The 20,186-nt window shown below is 41.9% G+C and overlaps 1 protein-coding gene across 1 annotated transcript in view; it reads right to left on the bottom strand.

Annotated features, from left to right (window-relative positions):
* OCA2 (OCA2 melanosomal transmembrane protein) overlaps window positions 1-20,186 on the bottom strand; it is a 137,808-nt gene that overhangs the window by 71,701 nt on the left and 45,921 nt on the right. The window contains exons 10-15 of the mRNA XM_033147523.1: window positions 16,352-16,423; window positions 14,634-14,699; window positions 13,410-13,466; window positions 12,409-12,533; window positions 9,884-10,022; window positions 4,642-4,774 (exon numbers count right to left, since the gene is read on the bottom strand). Coding sequence (XP_033003414.1) covers window positions 4,642-4,774; window positions 9,884-10,022; window positions 12,409-12,533; window positions 13,410-13,466; window positions 14,634-14,699; window positions 16,352-16,423 — 592 coding nt within the window. The remainder of the gene's footprint in view (window positions 1-4,641; window positions 4,775-9,883; window positions 10,023-12,408; window positions 12,534-13,409; window positions 13,467-14,633; window positions 14,700-16,351; window positions 16,424-20,186) is intronic.

Below are 20,186 nucleotides of genomic sequence, written 5' to 3'. Positions count from 1 at the left end.
TCATCCATGACACAATTAGGGTGAAATCTGAAGGATCTCTAAAGCTGCTCAGTTGTCCTATTGCAAAAGAGAAGTTGTTATTTTTTCCCCAAAAGGCAGCTATGTATCCCTGGCGGAATTTGGTAACATCACAGGAAAAATAGATGTACCCATCATTATCAGCTCACTAAAGCAGCTGAAGGATTGCGGGGGGGGGGGGGGGGGTTAAAAGAGACTGTGAACAGCAGTAGTGCCAGATCCTCAGATTTCGAGATGATTGCAAAGCTGCAGCCTTCAGCTGAGCAAACAAGAACGTTCAGTGGGGAAATCAGAGCATTTATTTGAAGCTCATTAATTTCAACAGAGTTGCCATATGTTCTGCAGCACAAACAGTGCCCAATCATCATATCTCAGGGGCCAATACAAACTTGTAACATGGCCCCCTTCTCACCACCACCACCAATCACTTGTCTGTTTTGAAATATTAGAGGTCCCTTTAGTTTCTTTTAGTTCCACCTGTTTCAGCTCCCAAAATACCTCGATGCCTGATTTGTATTTATAGACAGACATGCCTGAATGTATATTAAGTAGCACCCTTAACATGTATATTAACTAGCACCCTTTAAACACTGCTCCCTTGCACTGGAATCAAGGTTGGCACAAGAGCTGGCATTGCACAAGGTGGCAGGTTGCTGCTGCTGCCGCCACCTCCCTCTCCTCCTACTGCTGCGGAACCCACTTCCCCTTTTAGCTGTTTTGCTACATCTAATGCAGTGGCAGCACCGCCGCTCTGTCTGAGGCTCACTTCTTGAGGGACAATGTGACATTAGGTACTATATATGCTTATTCTCTGCTTTAAGCTGTATTTTTGGTGCTGTGTTAAGTACTGGTTTCATTCGATTCTAAATTGTATCATCGTTCCCCATGGGGAACTTGATTTATGCATCAGGTCTACTGAACAAAGCAGGCTTGAATTCACCACCAGTCATCTGATAGGTAGTGATTTCAACCCTGCTGATCAGTGACACTTCAAAGCAATGCTCAGGGCTCTTGGCATGTCTTGGGTGGTGCTTTAAAGTCTTGGTGTCATTGTTACATCAGATGGTCGACAGGCAGGCTTCTCCATGCGCAAGGAGTAGCAGGGGTAAGGATCTGGCCCAGTGGCCAAAGGATGTTCCCCACACTGATCTATATTGACTGGTAGTGGGTCTCCAGCCCTATCTGAAGATGCCAGGAATTGAACCAGTGACCTTCTGTATGCAGGTGGCCTACCGGGTACAAAACCCTATAAATAAAATTGTTGGATTAGGACAAGAAGGAAAAGGCAGCTGGGGAAATACAGCCAACTTGCTGCAACCATGGAGTACTGGGGTGGTCTTAGGGGCCACAAGCTTAACGTCAGTCAACAATGTGATGGAGCAGCAGCAACAAACAAACAAACAAACAAACAAACAAACAAACAAACAAACAAACAAAAAGCTACTGCTATTCTAGGCTGCATCAACAGAAGCCTTGTGCCCAGATCAAGGGAAGCAATTGTACCACTCTATTCTGCCTTGGTCAGACCACACTTGCTGTGTCCAGTTCTGGGCACCACAATTTAAGAAGGATGTTGACAAGCTGGAACGTGTGCAGAGGAGGGTAACCAGGATGATCAAGGGTCTGGAAACCAAGCCTTACGAAGAACGGTTGAAGGAGCTGGATATGCTTAGCCTGGAAAAGAGGAGACTGAGAGGAGATATTGATAGCTATCTTCAGATATCTCAAGGGCTGTCACATGGAAGCTTGTTTTCTCCTGCTCTGGAGGGTACGACTCGAACCAATGGCTTCAAATTACAAGAAAGGAGATTCCAACATCGGGAAGAACTTTCTGGCAGTAAGAGCTGTTTGACAGTGGAACGATCTCCCTTGACAGGTAGGTAGCCATGCTGGTCTGCCATAGTCAAAACAAAATAAAATAAAAAATTCCTTCCAGTAGCACCTTAGAGACCAACTAAGTTTGTTCTTGGTATGAGCTTTCGTGTGCATGCACGATCTGAAGAAGTATGCATGCACACAAAAGCTCATACCAAGAACAAACTTAGTTGGTCTCTAAGGTGCTACTGGAAGGAATTTTTTATTTTATTTTGTTTTGATCTCCCTTGAGAAATTGTGGACTTTCCTTCCTTGGAGGTTTTTAAGCAGAGGTTCAGTGGCAATCTGATGCGTTAGTTAAGCTTCCTACATTGCAGAGGGTTGTACTAGAAGACCCTTGTTGTTCCTTCCAACTCGACGATTCTATGATTCTATACTCTGTCAAAACTTGAAAAGCCTTCAATAAACAGTTAATTAAAAAAGAAAAGTCTGCAATACATATGAACATCCCAGCAGAGTGCAAGCAGTCTCATTACAGTGGGAAAGATCTGTCTTGTGAATCCTTTCTAATTTAAGCAGCTGAATAGCAACACGCAGTACTCAAAAGGATATGACAAGGAAGGAAATCAAAGCAGCGGAAAACAGTAAACTGGTCCTTTATATATATATATATACATTCAGTGCTTGTTTGATTGGTAATCAGAGGGCAACATAGCAGACACCAAGCTGATTGAAACAGCTGCTTCAAACAATCTATTGAAGGTTATCGCAAAACCACAGCAATTAGAGATCGAAAAGACCCATTAAAACATCTTGCAGACATTCTGTTGCTTCTCTGAAGCCAAATTACCCCAGCTCCCTTTTAATGAAATGTTCTTTGATCACCTCTCCCGTCCCATTTTACAGAAAATGTTAATAGAACTAGTACTTCAGTATTTGCTTTTATTGAGCAGGTACTGATTGGCTCCATCATGGTGTAGCTTGTTGCTGATTATAGGGAAAAAAGAAGATCGCTTGCTAATTACGAGAACTGCTGAATATGACTATAGTAGGCGTCAGAGTATCACAGATGACAAGTCTAATTTGAGCCTGAATATGCTTGTTTCTTCAAGGGCAGCAGAATTTTGGCTAGTTAAATATACCATTTTTGTATGGATGATTATGCTATTTTTAAACAACAGCGTGTCCTTCCATTTCTTTTCTGTTTTTCAATAAATAACCCAAGCTTGAGGAAGAGTTCAACCCTCCCTTTGTTTCCAGGGGGGACTTGCATCCAAGTAAATGCCTTGGGATTTTAGCCTTGTGTCTCATTACCAATTAAATGAATGTCGTTTCTTACAATGCCTTGTACTCGGGTACAGATCCCCAGTGCAAAATTTGCATATGGCAAATCAGATATGAAGGCTGCATGTGTGTCAAAATCTATGCTAGCCACTGGAGACGGAATTCAATTCCACTGAAAGGCAAGCCTGTCAAATTTGCACTTTCTGAAACAATACACAAACAATAACTCAGGCATCTTTTGAAATTCACACTGTTAATGCCAAATTGCAAGTCAAGTGTATGGAAATGTGTATAGCAAAGTATGCATATATTAATAAATCTAACATGCAAAATATGCGTCCTATTAGGGAAATTTGCTTTGCAAAAATGTGCATATTCAGAGAGATTCGCACTAAAATGATGAGGAGTTCTCATAAGGATTTTTCTATTAAAAATGCAAACTGGTGTGGAAATGTGGAGGACTGAATTTAATGTTGGGAAAAACAAGAAACTGGGAGAAGCCAAAAATTGCTCATCCTTACCAGTCATTTTACAATACCATTTATTTATTTATTTAAAAAAATCGTTTATTTCATAAAATTGTAAACAAACAAACCTTAAAGCAGTGAAAAACCTCTAAGCAGAAAACCTCAAAACCTATAATCAAACCTATAATCAAATAGTTGTACATACCCCAATTGTGTTAAGGCACTAAATCCTGCGCATATTACATACCAATCAATGGGGATGTACAACTAATCCCCACAATCCTTATGAAAGGTTTACGAGGACCACAAAAATCTATTATTTTTGCTGGATCTGTGCAACTGTGTGAACTGGGCTCTAGGGATTCGCCAGTTTTTAAAGTTTGCCGTGAAATATTTACTATTAAATGCATCTTTTAAAACTTGCAGTGAAATGGCCAGAATTCTTAAGTTAGAAAAGATCTGAAGGTATTGATTGGAAAAGATGTTTTCTGCAACCTAGAGTTGGAATTATTATTATTACTATTATTATATTGAAAGGGCTTAATGGCCTTTCATGAAGTCTTTTTAAATCTGGTTGTTGCTGAAGAGACCCACATACAGATTTTTATGTGTTTATTTTTAGAACTTTTGTTCCGCTTTTCCATTCAATAACCAAGGCAGCCTATGATAGAAAGATTTTTCCGTGGGATTAATTTCGAATGTTTATATTTTAATGTTTGTATAACTAGCTTTGTATTTTATAAACTGCTTAGAACTCTATTAAGCATCATATCAATTTAACAAAATAGATTGGAACAGGTCCAATTCCCAAGACCCTGATTCATTATATCTGATACACTTTGCACCATGTGCTCTCTGCAGCAAATCTCTGATGTAAGAAGGGGAGAAAATGGCTTGAGGGCTAAAGAAAACAAGCAATGGTCCATTAGTATAACAAAGAGGGAAAGGGACTTGGCAGCTAGACTAAGCCATATTCATACAATTAAAAACAGAAGGGTGTTAAGAGTTCATTTGATTATTTCCCTTTCCCAATGTATGATTTCAAGCTCAAACTCACCAACAATTTCACTTGGCTCTTTGTTGTATAGCTTTTTGTTCCAGTAGAGAAGCCTCAGGAAAGGAATGGAGACAAGAAGCACGAGGCAAATCCCAACAAACATGTGTCCTGTAAATGCTGCGAAGTCCACTCCCTGGGAATAAAAGATATATAACTGAAGAAGAATCAATTACAGCCACTCTCAGTGCCATACATAAAACGGCACTGAATACTGTATTATTGTAGTGTCTTCTTAGCAGAACAGTGCAGGTCTCCTTCTGTACTTGGCAATATAATCCAGCCAAAATATAGCACTACGTGTAGCACCTTGATTTCAGTTGAGAAGTCAGGTGAATGCTCAGCAAATTTCCACTGACATAAGCCCCATACATTTGAAGTACATTTATACCACTTAAAACATGGCATACTCCAAAGAATCTTGGGAACTGTAGTCTAACCCTCACAGAGCTACAATTCCTAGGAGCCTTAACAAACTACAGCTCCCAGCATTCTTTGGGGGAAAGCCATGTACATTGAATGTGCTTTAAATGTATGGTGCAGATGTGACCAAAAAGGATGGTGGAATTTATTTTATTTTATATTTTTTGCAATAATCAAACTTGGTATTCCACTGAACTCTGTTTTATTGAGGTGATGGTGGTAGCAATTAAAATTTATTATTATGTTTCTTATCCTGTCTTCATTGCATGGCGGGGGGGTGGGGTGGGGTGAAAGTAGTAATGATTATCTAGTCCAACCCCCTGCAATGCAGGAATCTCAGCTAAAGAATTTTTTGACAGGTGGTTTCTGGCCCACGCCTACGAGTCAATGGCGGATGTTCCGATTGTAACACTTATTTTTGATATAAAATGACTAACTTCAAATAGATATATAATTTATAATTAATTTATTTCCCTCCTTTTGTGTTTTCGGTCAGCTTTCAGAAAGTGTGAATTTGTTGCGTTCATCTTTAAATGCATGCTGAACTGAATTTCTTCTCCATCCCTAGAAGCAGAAGCTTCTGATCTTCTTGAGGCTGCACCAGCAGAAAGGAAGACTCACCCAGCAAACTCTCATTCATGTAGCACTAAATTAAACTTTTGAACTCTTGCTGGCACTTGAATCTCTTGCTGATTAAGATGTGTTACACGATTTTAAGCATCCTGCATTCTCTGAAATCAGAGCTTCCCTTTACATCATCTAAGAAAGGAGCATCTACCAAGATTTTATAACTTACTCTTCCCACAATTACTTCAAGAGCCATATACAACATACATAAAATAAGTAAGATAATCCCATATTGTGTGTGACAGTCCTTCAGCTATATAGAGGTGGCTGCTAATATTAGGGAAACATTCTTGCTTCCATGTGGAACAGAACTGGAAATGTTCCAGAAATATGCTTCATCTGAAAATGAAACATATTGAAAGGAGCTAAAAATCATAGTTGTTGCTTTTTGCAAAAATGGAAATCATGACAAGCAAGACAAGACTACTCAAGTCAGTCAAGAACATTTTTTTAAAAAAAGAAATAACAGAGCTTAAGCTTTAAAAGGTTTCAGAAAACTTTATGGAGTTATCCAGGGGGGGGGGGCGGATGCTCTGAAACTTTAGGCAACATTTTTACTTTATGGTCTACTAGTTTATGACCTCTCAAGCCGTGTAAAGCTAAGATAGGAAATTGTTATAATCTCTGAAGCCTCAAAGTCACAAATGTTGAAAATTTATGGGTACAAAGGTGCTACTCTTCTAGTAGTTTTTTAAACAAATAAAAATAAAATTTAACCGAGCAACTTGTTACCTAAGATTCCTGGGGAAATGCTTTGAAATTTTACAGAAATAAACTTTGTAGTATTCTAAAACTACATTGACAAATGTATAAGTACATCACCTTGAGCTCCTTTGAGAAGATGTTGAAATAAATAAATAATAGACTTGTGGTTTCCCAAGACATATGCAGCCCCGAGCCATATACAGTCATACCTCAGGTTACGTACTTAATTGGTTCCGGGTCGCTGTACGTAACCCGAAACGTACATAACCCGAACAACGCGTTTTGTGCATGCGCAAAGTGCACAGAACACTTCTGCACATGCGCAAAGTGTGCAGACCGCTTCTGCGCATGCGCGGATCGCACGCGCAGCGGGTTAGACTGCCGGGTTATGGGAGTACGTAACCCAAAAAGCATGTAACCCAAAGCGTACGTAAGCCGAGGTACAACTGTACAGAGAACTACTACCAGGTGCTTGATGTCACCATTTATTTTCATTTTTTACCTACCAGTACACTGGGTCTCTTACAGCTCTTAATGCTAAATGATGGAGAGAAACAAAAGGATGTGACAATCCTTTTCATAACCTGAAAACCTTAATGCAAGCAGAGGTCCTGGCATCTGCCCAATTGGGTGCCACACAACAACACTGAAGACAGATGTTACGCCCCATCTAGTTAATGTTGGCTGGGCTGGTGCACACTGGATTACCTTTTGGGCATGGTCAGGTTAAAACATTTTATTCTCCCAGAAATCTGGATAGCTTGTATTTTAAATGGCTCTGTAACTAAGTAAAATATTGTCATAGTATGTCGTCCTCAATTGGCTTGGAATGCCAGGGCAACTGTGTTCTAGCAGTCCCTGCTTCCAGAGTCTTAAAACATGGCCCGGACGGATTGGCCAGGATTCAAAATATGCCTGTGGCGGGAAACCCCAACAATCGCCAGTGGCCAGCCTGGGAATTACTCATGATTGGCTGCCTGCCTAGCCCCCTGACATTGCTCCCATAGAGGGTTGAGGGACCCACGATTGGCCGCAACAGCCACACACCTCCATGACGGGGTAAGCCACCATTGCTGACTCTAGAAGATCAAGCTGATAGACTTATTGTTAATGCATACAGGTAAAGGTAAAGGGACCCCTGACCATTAGGTCCAGTCACGGACGACTCTGGGGTTGCAGCGTTCATCTCGCTTTATTGGACGAGGGAGCCAGGGTACAGCTTCCGGGTCATGTGGCCAGCATGACTAAGCCGCTTCTGGCAAACCAGAGCTGCACACGGAAACACCATTTACCTTCCCACCGGAGCTGTACCTATTTATCTACTTGCACTTTGATGTGCTTTTGAACTGCTGGGTTGGCAGGAGCAGGGACTGAGCAACGAGCTCATCCTATCGCGGGGATTTGAACCACCGGCATTCTGATCGGCAAGCCCTAGGCTCTAGAAGATCAAGCTGATAGACTTATTGTTAATGCAGAATAGAATAGAATAGAATTTTATTTACGGCCATAGGCCCATACATATTCCCCATCTAAGCAATGAAGAAACAAAGAGAACAAGAAATATACCTCTTCTGTTATGTAAATAGGGTACCAATAATTTTTATTCCTTTGCAGAGTGGGAGTAAAGGGCTATTAATCACTGCTGGGAAATATTTCCCATTTTAGTTCACTTGCATTTTTCTACAAAGTACATCCTTATCACTGTGTTTTTCATGAACAAATTGTGGCAAGTCTAAATGCATTCAAACAGTCTTTGAGCCAAGCAAGAGATGGAGTCTATAAAGGAGAGAAAGAGATCTATCAAGCACAGTAAACCTAACATAAAATACAGCTTTTGTATTATTTTATTTCTGTTTGAGGCAATAAGCTGCTTTTCAGATTTCCATTGCCAATGTTTAAAAATCTAGACTTGAAGAATGTATTTCATCTGTCTGAGGAAAACATTTTTTAAAACACACACACACACACACAAAACCCAATGTATTTCTAGAAAGTATCACCTTGGAGCAATCAGGATCTCCAGGAGAAGTATATATATTCATGTGCCACACATACATAGAGAAGTGACCCCCCCCCCAAAAAAAATAACCAACAACCAGTTGGGGTTGTATTAAATTAATGCACCGTGTCACTGGGGGTCAGTGCAGCCAGCCTTTATTGGGTCTCAAGCCACACCCACCTGGCCCAGCCGAATTGGTCAGGATTCAAATAACATATGGCGGGAAAGCCCGCCAGTCTCCAGTGGCCAGCCTGGGAATTCCCTAACAGCCAACTGCCTAGCCCTGGCATTGCTCCTTAGAAGAAGGTGTTTGGTACGATGGACCACACCTGCTGTCTACCATGTGGCCGGGTAAGCAGCCATTATCCACCATGTTGTTCACACAGTGTCAGTGCAAGTTGAGGTTAACACTGGAGGAATCTTTGGTAGCCAATAAAAATGTCCACAACCATGATAGGCCTTTTTCAAGTATAAATGACATCAAGTTGAGATATTTTGGGGAGTCACTGGTCTTCAGAAGTCATGTTTTAAATGTTAAAAAAGAAGGGGATAGCCTCAAGCAAATGAGACGAGTCTTAACATTTCACAAGTCATACAAAGCTCAACAGTGGGAAAGAAAGACAAGGGGAAAGCCCAGGAGAAGCAACAAATCCCTCCATCTGTATTCATGACATGGCAATAAAAGTGTGTCTCTGTGCAAGTGCAACAAACCAGAAGTTATAATGCTGGTGATATATTAAAGATACTGTTATGTTTATAAAAACCAGAAGGTGCATATGGAACGCATACAGAGTATCTGATGTGTAAGGGGAAAATGTATTCTGTACATTAAGTATAAAATGTTTAAGGAAAATATATATATTTACTGTTCCCATATCAATACTGCATCCATAATGTAATTTGTCGTTCAATTCTCCAAAGGGAAAGGGGGGAATTGTTTGTTGTTTTGGATTTGTATGCTTGGGGGGGGGGAAATCTGTGTGTGTGTGCGTGTGCATGTGTGCGCACGCATGCCCAGATTAAGGAGAAGGGAGAAAACAAGGCAATGGTCAATACAACTAAAAAGCCTGATTAAATGGATGGCAAAATCACAAACAAACAAACCAATTACCAAGCTGCAAATCCCATAATTCCCATCACTTACAGTGCAAGCCTATGTTTATCTACTCAGAAGTAAGTTCCAGTGAATTCAACAGAACTTACTTCCAGGTAAGTGTGTATATGGAACTGCAGCCTTTATACTAAAGTAGAATTTATATTAATCAGAGATGAGATGCATATGTATTATGTATTAGTGTGGGGTGTTTTTCTTTCTTTCCTCAGGTTTGCATTATCCCTTACAGCATCAGTCTGGAAAAAAATAACAACTGGTTCTCTGCCAGAACAGGTGCAGTCTTTTATCTTTCAGCACAGTGGGGAAGAACAGATAAGCACTACTGAATAGAGCATCTGTATTTATTTTCCATTTGCACAATAGGCAGCAATACATACCTCGTTCCTGAGCTCCTGCTTTGAAACAATAATCACATTGGGTGGGTCCCCAATAGCTGTAGAGGCCCCTCCGATGTTTGTGAAGATTACTTCGGCAATCAGGACATGCCTGGGATCTAGGTTAAGCACCTCACATAACCTGCGATGACACAGATCAAAAATACAATCTGATCCTTTTCATACGATTTCTAAAATCGCTGGTTTATGTTTCCAAAGCTAGCTCAAACTATATGCCAGAAAGAGAGCCCGTTAGTATTTGTGATAGATAAAAATAAATATCGTGTCCCACACCCCAAAGAGCAAATCATTTTTCGCTCTTATCATAAGAAGAGCATTCACATAATAGTTTCTCACTTTGCTGAATATTAGATTGCAGCTTTCTTGTACAGCCCTGATTTGCAAAGCACAGACAAACAGTTCAAACAGCGGAATCTAGCGGAAATTATAATAGATGCAGATCTGTTTGCAGTTTGCTTGGGTTGCTCCTCCACTTCCTCTCCTTAAATCCCCTTTCCTATTGACAAAAGCAAGACGACTAGTATTCACAAGTGGGCCCTGCAACAAAATGTTGCGAAGTGGAGTGCTCCTCTTCCAGGGGTCAAGCCAGCCATGCCTCTTCCGAGGCACTCCATTCCATTTCCTCCCCAACTCGCCCCATGTTTTCCTCTCAACAGTCAAGTCAGTATTCCATGGCCACTGGGCATGCTCAGGCCTAACTGGACTGGTTTGGGGTTTGTTTGTACTTCTGCAAACCAGCTTGCCTTGTGTATGGATGGTGCTGTTCCAGCTATATGGAGAACCCCACCCCACCCCACTTTTTTCAGCAGAGAGGCCACAAGCCAGTGGTAGGCAAGGCCAGAGGCAAATGTGACGGGGTCAAATGCAAAAGTGAACAGAGCAACTGATGGGAGCTACATTCCAGCCACAGAAAAAGCTAAAGGTTTCTACTCTACACATCCATCCAGGCAAACAGGATGCAATCACGTAGTTTAAGGACACTTAGTCCTGCCAAGCACATAAAAGCACTTGGGAAGGGTGTAGAGCGGGAATGATGACTGGTGTGGCCCAGGAAAGGGACACTGGCTGGGGACAAATCCGGGGGCCAGACAGAAATGCTTGGAGGGCCACATATGGCTCTTGGGCCTGAGGCTGTCCACCCCTGGTATATAGGATTGGGATTCATCTTGGTAACTCCTGCAAAATACTGACTTTGCCGCAACATGTGACAAGAAAATAAGATCATATTTCATGCACCGCTGGTAAAGGGCTAAAGCCTTATTGTCAAGGAATCAGGAGAATTTTCTACTAAGCTGCATCACCATGGTAATAGCAGCTTAGAATACCATTTTAAAATTGGACTGAAGAAGTCTGAGGAAGACAGCAACAAAATAAAGTGAATGACTAACACAGCAGTAAGAGAGGGGAGGGGAGGAAACAGAGCTTGTTTAAAAACTGTGTGTGAGAGAGGGGGGGGGAGTTCCAGATAAGGAGATTAAAAAGTCATGTCACCATGACATCTGCATATGAAAAATATATGTGCACATAAATTATTACCAGTTAAGTCAACTTCCACATTTTGCAGCATATCTGAAACAACCAATACCTTAGCAATATTTATTTTACTCAGAGACAACTCTACCATTATGGGCTGAAAGGTGGAGCTCTGCCTAATAAAATATCAGAGAGAGGGAAAAGTACAATTACTTTTGTTTGGGCTTCAAGACTAATTTCCAGCTGAAAACTCACAAACCAGCAGGCAGGGGAAAGGAGTGTCAATATATTGAGGGTGTGTATCTATATGTGATGGGGATAGTCCTCAAATAAAGCTTGGGGTGGAATTTTATTACGCAATGGTGAGGGCAACTGAAAACTTATCATTGCAGGCACTTTGCTTCAGTTTTGAAGTGGGCTGCACTTCAGAACTGAAGCAAGAATAAAGCAGAACAGTATGAAAGAATAAAGCACAGAGAGATAAGGTTGGGTTCAGCTGCCATCACGCATACAAATACCTGGTTGTCTAAGGTCAACCCTCCACCTCCACCTTTATGCATGAATGGGGCAAGCACATGAATAAATAAATGTAGCTGCCCACACCATGCTCTGAGTCACATGATGACTCATCTCTCTCTGGAAGGTCTCCAGGTACATCCCTCCCTGGGTTTGTTTTCTCCCAACCATTGCTTTGTTGCAAAAATCCTGGTGACCCAAAGGCTGCCTGTCAGGTCTATCCTCCTCCTTCGCTCCTTGCTTCCTCCAGTAAAGACAAACACAATCCCAGCCTCTTGGGACTGTAAGAAAACAGCCCACATTGGAGCTGACCATATGGGGGAGGGGGACTTGTTGCCCAGCTGAAGTCAAGAGAGAGGTGAGGCAACCTGAGTGAACACATGGTCAGGGTGACCCCCTACCTGCCTGTGTTCAGACGGCATATTAGGACACTCAAGATGGTTTGAATCCCCTGCCCACTCCACCTTTATGGGGTTTTGCTTGTTTGTTTTGGGTTTGTTTGTTTTTTGAAGAACTACCTTATGGTGACTGGGGTAAAGAGGAGCATTGTAGTAACGTTGTCCAAGAAGGCTGAGAGAATCGCAGCAATAAGACAGAGAATGATAATCATGGCCCACACTTTGCCTCGAGAGAGTCTGTAAGCCTAATAAAAACAGACACACAGGAAATATGATGGAATTGATTAGCACGATGGACAACATCACAGTTCTTGCTAAGCAACTAGATGTGGAGCTGTTGTTCAGCATCACCTCATACCAAGAGGTACGGTGTTTGTTAAGCTGTGGTAATTGGGCAAAATGACTTTTGCCAGTTTTTCAAAATGGGAAAGGGGGGGAGGAACCTTACGAATCTAAGTATTTCAGAAGACAAAAGCCAATGTCATCATACATTCCCTAAGATATAATGAAGCCAAAGCGAATCGTGCCTAACATTAAAATTTATGAGTACATGTAAAATGCCGCAAAGGTGTGTTTTATTGTCATTTCTTAAAAAATCAAAAACATACTCCGCTCTTCCTGCCAAGGAATCCATTTTATATTACAGCAATGCACATGCACTGAAACTGATAGTACATGCTGCAGCAAGCATTCGCCATTTGCCACTACTTAATGTGAGAAGTGGTCCTCTTTGCCTTATTGATACTAATGGCATTTAAGTACCATTAATTTAAACAGGGTTTAAGAGAGTCTAAGTTGAGCACTGTGCCTACAGCCCTTTCCCATCGCTTCTAAGATAATTTTGCCAAAAGCGTCGTCCATCTGCTAAAACCTTTAGAAAATTACAGAATGAATGTTGCTGCTTTTTTTTTTTTGCAAGGTCTGCCAGTAATGATCAAAGCACGAATAGGCTAGAAATAAGTAATTGACCTGAGAGGGGAAGAGAGACTGTCAAATGGACTCAAGCATGCTTTTTTTGTTGTTGTTGTTCTGTATAGCACAGGTGCCAAAGTATTATTAAATTCTGGTGCTAAATAGTATATAAATGCTTTCCACTAAAATGAAGGGAGGAACAGACCTACCTTTACTGCACAATAATCAAAAAATCCAGTTTCAGAAAAGATGGCAACTAAAAGCATCTATGGAGGTTAAAAAAAGGAAAAGAAAATATTTTGCTATTCATACAGTTAGTTTTTATCAATAAAGAATGCTTTGATGCACCCACCCCTTCCCATTTTTGGAGAATCCTTCTGTTCAGATTTGCACATGTATTTTCCCTTACTAAACTTAAAAGGGAATGCACAGGTTTTCATTTGGAATAGAGGGATTCGCCAGGGCACCCTCCACACTGGGGTCTTTTTATGGGTGTATCCTGCAGCATGCCACAGATGCAATAATAGCGCAGGTCAATTTATACCGGACCATCCACACATCATTCCATTTTAGTAGTTGTCCCGATATGCTTCCCCAGTGCATTACTTGAACTCTGGAACTACAGGGCAACAAAAAAATTAATAAACCACAATGTTTGTGGTATAAAAAGCTACAGAATGCAACCAGGAAATTACAGGACATGCACTCATCGGAAATGAAGCAGTATATCCAGTCCAAATATTTTGCAAGTGCACAAGTAATCGTGGGTGCACTACATATTTAAAAAAAACATCTGGAGGGCCCCCAAAACTTAATCTTTACTAGATCAAAAATGATCGGAGGTTCAGTGCAAACTGCTTCCAAGTTTTTAAGGATCTATTTATTGCTTGTCATTTGATAGTCAGTACCAGGGCTAGAAAAAGAGGTGCTAGAATTTGTTGAGCTTTTTGTTAAAGGGGGGGGAGCCTTACACTGCCCTCTGCAATACTACCCGCAGCCTCCGTCATGCAACACAGAGTATCATGCCACCTGCAGCTTCTGTTGTGCAGCCCCCAGCGACGTGCTGATGTGCCAACATGCTGCATGACAAAAAGCCCTGGTCAGTACTAACAAAGCAAAAATTTGAAGTCATATCTGTTGGAATGCATGCTTCCCTGCTTTATGAAATTATTTCTCCTACCACAAAAGCCTATGGAGGATGCCAAAATTATTTCAAAATCTGCCAACCCTAAATTTGCCCAGAAGCTTCCAGTCACATTAAGAGGCATTAAATTTCCAAATTCCTATACTGGGAAAAGCTTCAAAGGGTACTAATATGACTGTAGCTGCTCTCAAATGTAGCATATTTTTTTAACGTTTAGCAACGATTAAGTTTGATATAATATAATTCCAGAACACTTAAGGCGCAAGGTGTATATATAGTTTTTAATTACCATTCCGAACAAAAGAGCCAGAGTTTCATAATCAATCCATGCCACTACTTTGACCAGGCTCGGCTTCTGCAATTAGAGAGTGCAATTATCATTTAATCCCATAGATCTCCTACCTAGTGATTAGCTCTGCAAATGCAAACTCTTTAAAAAAAACTATTAAAATGCACTTTAGTCTTTATGCAAAAATTTCTCCGTTGACACTGTAAAACGCAGACAACTTGAAGGTCTCATTTACAAGGTGCCTACATTAAGCATTTTCAACTGTCTTATTATTTTTGTTTTTCTACACCTTACTGCGCCTTTATAGAAATAAATGAAAACTGAAATACTGTTTATAATAATGTTTATAATAATTAGAATGTTTATAATAATTTAAAGAACTGAATAGATAATGGAGAGGAAGAAGAAAATCACAACAAAAAGGGGTATTGTTAAGAAAATAAGAGCACTCCTGCTGGATCAGACCAAAAGCTTTTCTAGTCCAGCATCCTCTTTCCCACAGTGACCAGACAGAAGCCTGTGGGCTTCTCACAAACAGAATCTGCCATCTTCCACTTTTGTTACCAAGTAACAGGAATTCTGAGGCATGCTGCCTGGAAGTATTATAGAGCTATTATGAGCATTGATAGCTTCATCCACCATGAATGCCATGGTGGATGCAGAGGACTAGTGGGAGGCACCAGCTGGGGGAAGAAGGCTCAGAGCCAGGGGATTGGTGGTGGGACAGCAGTGAAGGGTCAGAGAAAGAAGAGGGAGCAGACTAGGAGGAGGAGGTGTCAGAAACTGAAGAGGCAACAGGGTTTAGTGAGCAGGAAGAGGCTGTGGCAGAGGGCACTCCAGACTCAGAGGCAGGAGAGGAGGAGGTCCAGGAGACAGAGATGAGGCAGGCTGCTGAAGAATCCTAGGGTCTCCCCATCCTGCTGTGACCATCTCCCTCCCCCTCCCCCACCAGTCTCACAGAACACACAGAGAAATGAAGAGGGTGGAGCAACGTGAGACAAGATGATGAAGTCTTAGGCTGCTGGGGAATTAACCGGGGAAGAGCCTTAGAGAGCAGTGGGAAGGTGAGGGCCTTCAATCCTTGCAGCTGCCTCATTGGGGCAAGACCTACTGGGAAAAGTTGCTGTGACCACTAGGGATGAGCTGTTTTGTTTCTTTGAATAAAGAGTTAACTTCACTGCCATCCGATGTTATATTGTTTTGTTGCTGACCTACGCCTGACTCCAGCTCCTGACAATGAATTTGTCTAATCCCATTTTAAAGAAATCTGAATTAGTCACCCATTATCACATGGCTATCAAGACCTTAACAGCTTGTAGCCAGCACATCTCAAGGATGCTTTCCTCCTATGTTCCATCATCATGCATAGTACATCAAATGAAGATCGACTTTAGGAAGCCTTCTTAAGTGTTTCATCTATATGAGGCAATCATATATATAGATGGCAGACTTAAGAACTATATAACTATAAGTAAGTGTGTGTGCGCGCGCACGTTTCTTACACCTGCAAAGAACTCTCAGGGTCCTTGTCCTGATTCACACATGCAAACACACAACACAAGCCGTTTTGTGCCTACGCTAAATAGCGTGGATGACTACGGGCACTTTCACTGAAATGTTTTCCTCCCTCCAAAGACGGCTGCTGATCTTGGCGAGATTGTAAGTGGATTTAGGAATTGGGAGTTTGTAAAGGGAACATATGAGATTTTGCTACTTACATCACCGATCACAGCAAGGGCAGCTAAGGCAGCCAGGGAGCCCAGCATCGCCGCTAATGTCCTGTGAACAATCTGCAAAAACAGGAGGGACCAACCCTATTAGTCCAGTTGTTGTCCTTTTAACTCTTACTCCATATGATGTAAAGATCCAGTCACATCTTCCCTTCTTGGTCCTTTGAACATCTTCAAGGCAATTACTGGCATGTCAGCATCAGAAGTGACTGGTCCACAGTCCATAAACTATATCCATCTGGAAAGGTTTTACTGCCTGCTTTTACACTTTGGCCACACCCATTTTAATGCTTGGGCCACACCCACTTCAACAGGCAGCCCCACCCTGAGGGTCCTGAATCACCTATTTGGCAGCTTAGGGTTCATGTTTACAATTTAATTTACTAACTAGTAGCCAATTGAGTTCAAAGGAAGTTGTGAGAGAGGAAGTATAATTTAGTTGTGTCATGCTTCACTTCAGGGTTTCATCCTTAGATCTGCAAGGAGATGTACGTTTTGTCCCCACATTGGAAGAATGTCAAATCACCCTACTTTCGACAAAAACTTGAATTGTGGAGAGACACTTTGCAAGCCACATTTCCTCTCTCACAACCACATTCTAGTGGCTGGTGTGTTGTAATTGCAACAATTGGATCACTTTTACATAGATGTTCCCCCTGTGGAAACAAAGATACAGCATTTCATGCAGTTTTCATTACTTTGCCGCCTGTTTGCAAATATTTAAGAGAGAAGTGGCAAGATGGAATATCTCAATAAATGTTTAAGGCCTGCATGCCAACTTGATTAAGGATGTCCACAAGATTGGTTCTACAAACAATCTTCTTATTCTTCTTTAGCCATCAAATGGGTAATTTCATTAAATGAAATGCAATTGCAAAAGGTTTAATATAATTGAAAGAATTTACTGTTATCACTGAATCACCTTCAAACGAGTTAGCAATACTTAAAATATTACTCAGATTTATTTTCTGATGAAAGCATCATTCCACAAAAGCTCATTCACTGCTAATTTCATTAGAATGTCTTCGGCTGAACAGAAAGTAATAAAGCAACTTCTGTGACTCTTTTTTTTTGTTTCTGTCACAATAGGGTGAAAACCTGATAAAACAGGTTTAGCTTCTGTTGCCCATTTTATCTGAATTCAGATTTCAGCAGTATTCCATTTTAATCCTAGACCCATCACAGAATGCACAGCAGCTGAACTCAACACAGACTCCCTAAACCCATTACACACACAAGCATGGGTACAAAATGCATTGAAGGGGTTATCTCTGCCCCCCAAACACCAATACACACAATGGCTCTTTGCACTTGTATATGCATGCAGAGCACCAGTCTGTTGTGCACCACAAGCTCCCTCCATGGGCTCATGAACCCTGTAGGGAATAAATTCCTCCCTGGCCCCAAATACAGTGACCAAAAGTTCCATAGCAAGCTCATACCAAAGGCAACACCCTCAATAGTGAGTGGTGTGAGCCATATAGCAAAGGAAGGTGGCTGGGAGATCCAAAGACGACTGTGGTGCCGGGTCCAGGAGGTGGTCCTTATTTAAGCCCATGGAATGCACCTGAGTGAAGGCTCCAGCAGCAGTCCTAGTCAGCTCTACCCATACAAAACCTGCCTCACGGCCCTCCTGCAAATGCCCCAGTTTGCAGGCAGGCCAAATTCAAATGTCCATGGCCGGAGGGAGAGGTTGGGACATCCCCCACCGGCCATTGGGAACTGACCCAAGGATCCCGGCAATGGCAGCGGAGCAGTGCTGTGCTGCAACTGCCATCTCACAGAGGAGATTGAGCGGACTTATAAGGTAAAGGTAAAGGGACCCCTGACCATTAGGTCCAGTCGCAGACGACTCTGGGGTTGCGGCGCTCATCTCGCTCTATAGGCCAAGGGAGCTGTGTACAGCTTTCGGGTCATGTGGCCAGCATGACTAAGTCGCTTCTGGCGAACCAGAGCAGCGCACGGAAACGCCGTTTACCTTCCCGCCAGAGCGGTACCTATTTATCTACTTATACTTTGATGTGCTTTCGAACTGCTAGGTTGGCAGGAGCAGAGACTGAGCAACGGGAGCTCACCCCGTTGCGGGGATTCGAACTGCCGACCTTCTAATTGGCAATTCGAACTGCCGATCTGCTAATCGGGTTTCAGGCAAGGGACATTCCCAGTCCTACCTGCAAATGTCAGGGGTTGAATTTGGCACCTTCTGCATGCAAAGCAGCTGCCCTACCACTGAGCTGCAGCCCTTCCCAGAATTGTCAATCATCTGGTGAGCCAAAACCCTTGGCTGGTGGGCTGCACTTGGGTTGGTAAAACAAGTTGTTCAGGTCTACCATATTTGGTGGTGGGGTGAACCTTTGTTCTGTCAGAGCCACTTCAATAAAAGCACAATTGTTTGTGACAAACAGGCCAGTATATAAAGCTGAACTGTCATCTCAGTATTGTTTGTTTTGCTTTGTGTTTTTCTGCTATGGGTAGCCTAAGCTACTGAAACACTTCTGGGTCAAAACTCAGCTGGTTGCACTTGTAAGCAAGAGTGGACAGAAAAAATACTAGCTGGCCAAGATCCAAGCTACAAGGAAGAGTATTCGAGGAAACTGCAAAATAAAACTGCTTCCTAAAATGAAAACGGAGGACCTAAAGTTAAAAAAGCAACCCCAACCTCACTCCCCCCTCACTCCCCCCCCCAAAAAAATGTTTTAAAATATATCAAGCATGGTTACAGACCAAGTATGCATCTTCGGCCAAAACACAAAAAACCCCAGCAGGATTTCAAAAAGCTGAACATCTGTATTTAATTAATCTGTATCATCAAGGCACACAATTTTAGTAGTTCCTTTGGAATGCTGTGTGTTCTACTGAGGTACAACAGATGCAGCATTGTTCGCTATTATAGGTATATATTCAGCTTTATGTGAAATGCCTGCTCTCTATTTTTTAATGTATTGCCTTTCTTCAATTCAACCAGTTTGCCTATGTACCTTTTAGCTTTATTGTTAAGTCTTTTATCATCTCATTTCCTCTGCAGCTATTCATTTTACTACTGTTTATTCTTCTACCCCAGAAAACCTATGCTGCCAAATAAACAAGTACTGAAAGTTTGGATGCATGGGAATGAATACTACACAAGCATGCATACATATGCACATGCATGTGCATGGGCCGAAGAGTATTCTTGCACTTTGTTACGTTTTTAAGACTTTGCAGCTCTCTTTCCCCTAGGCAGCCTTGGGCAGGCTGGAAGCAGTACAGTAGCATTCAATTAACCCAGCTTAATATTCCACAGCTGCCTCCACCAGAACAAGAAAACACAAATATGATGCAAGACGGGTCACGTTTTGATATGAGCACAGCTCATATCGAAACGTGGCCCTTTTCAATATTTTATAAGGCAAGAGAGGATATAAAAATGGGACACTCTTGAAAGTTGGTTTTCAGCTTCCGGGCGCAAAGAAATGGCACCTCGCTGATTGTTGCCAGAAAACAACAGCCTCTGTGTGAGATCTGAAAGCAGCATCCAAGATTTAAGAACAGCAAGCAGCGCCACCAAGTGGTTAAATGCATTCTGAATTTTCAGCCCGAGTCAGGGCTGCACATCCTAATTATAGAGCAGAATAATCTTGCATCTACTTATAGAGTCAGGAGGATGGGCTGCTGAAAAAGTTGTGAGGTGCCCAGACAAATAACACAACCGGGGCAGGGGGGAAATGTAAAACTTAGAGGGGCACTAGGTAGGTAGGTAGGTAGGTATAAGTGAAACAGCATCAACTAATTTAACATTCCCTTCCCCTGCTGCCCCTGTAATCCAAATACCTCTCAGAGTTCA

This window comes from Lacerta agilis, chromosome 4 (genome assembly GCF_009819535.1).
Source record: "Lacerta agilis isolate rLacAgi1 chromosome 4, rLacAgi1.pri, whole genome shotgun sequence".
Classification (NCBI taxonomy): domain Eukaryota; kingdom Metazoa; phylum Chordata; class Lepidosauria; order Squamata; family Lacertidae; genus Lacerta; species Lacerta agilis.
This window is presented reverse-complemented; position numbering and strand designations above follow the sequence as displayed.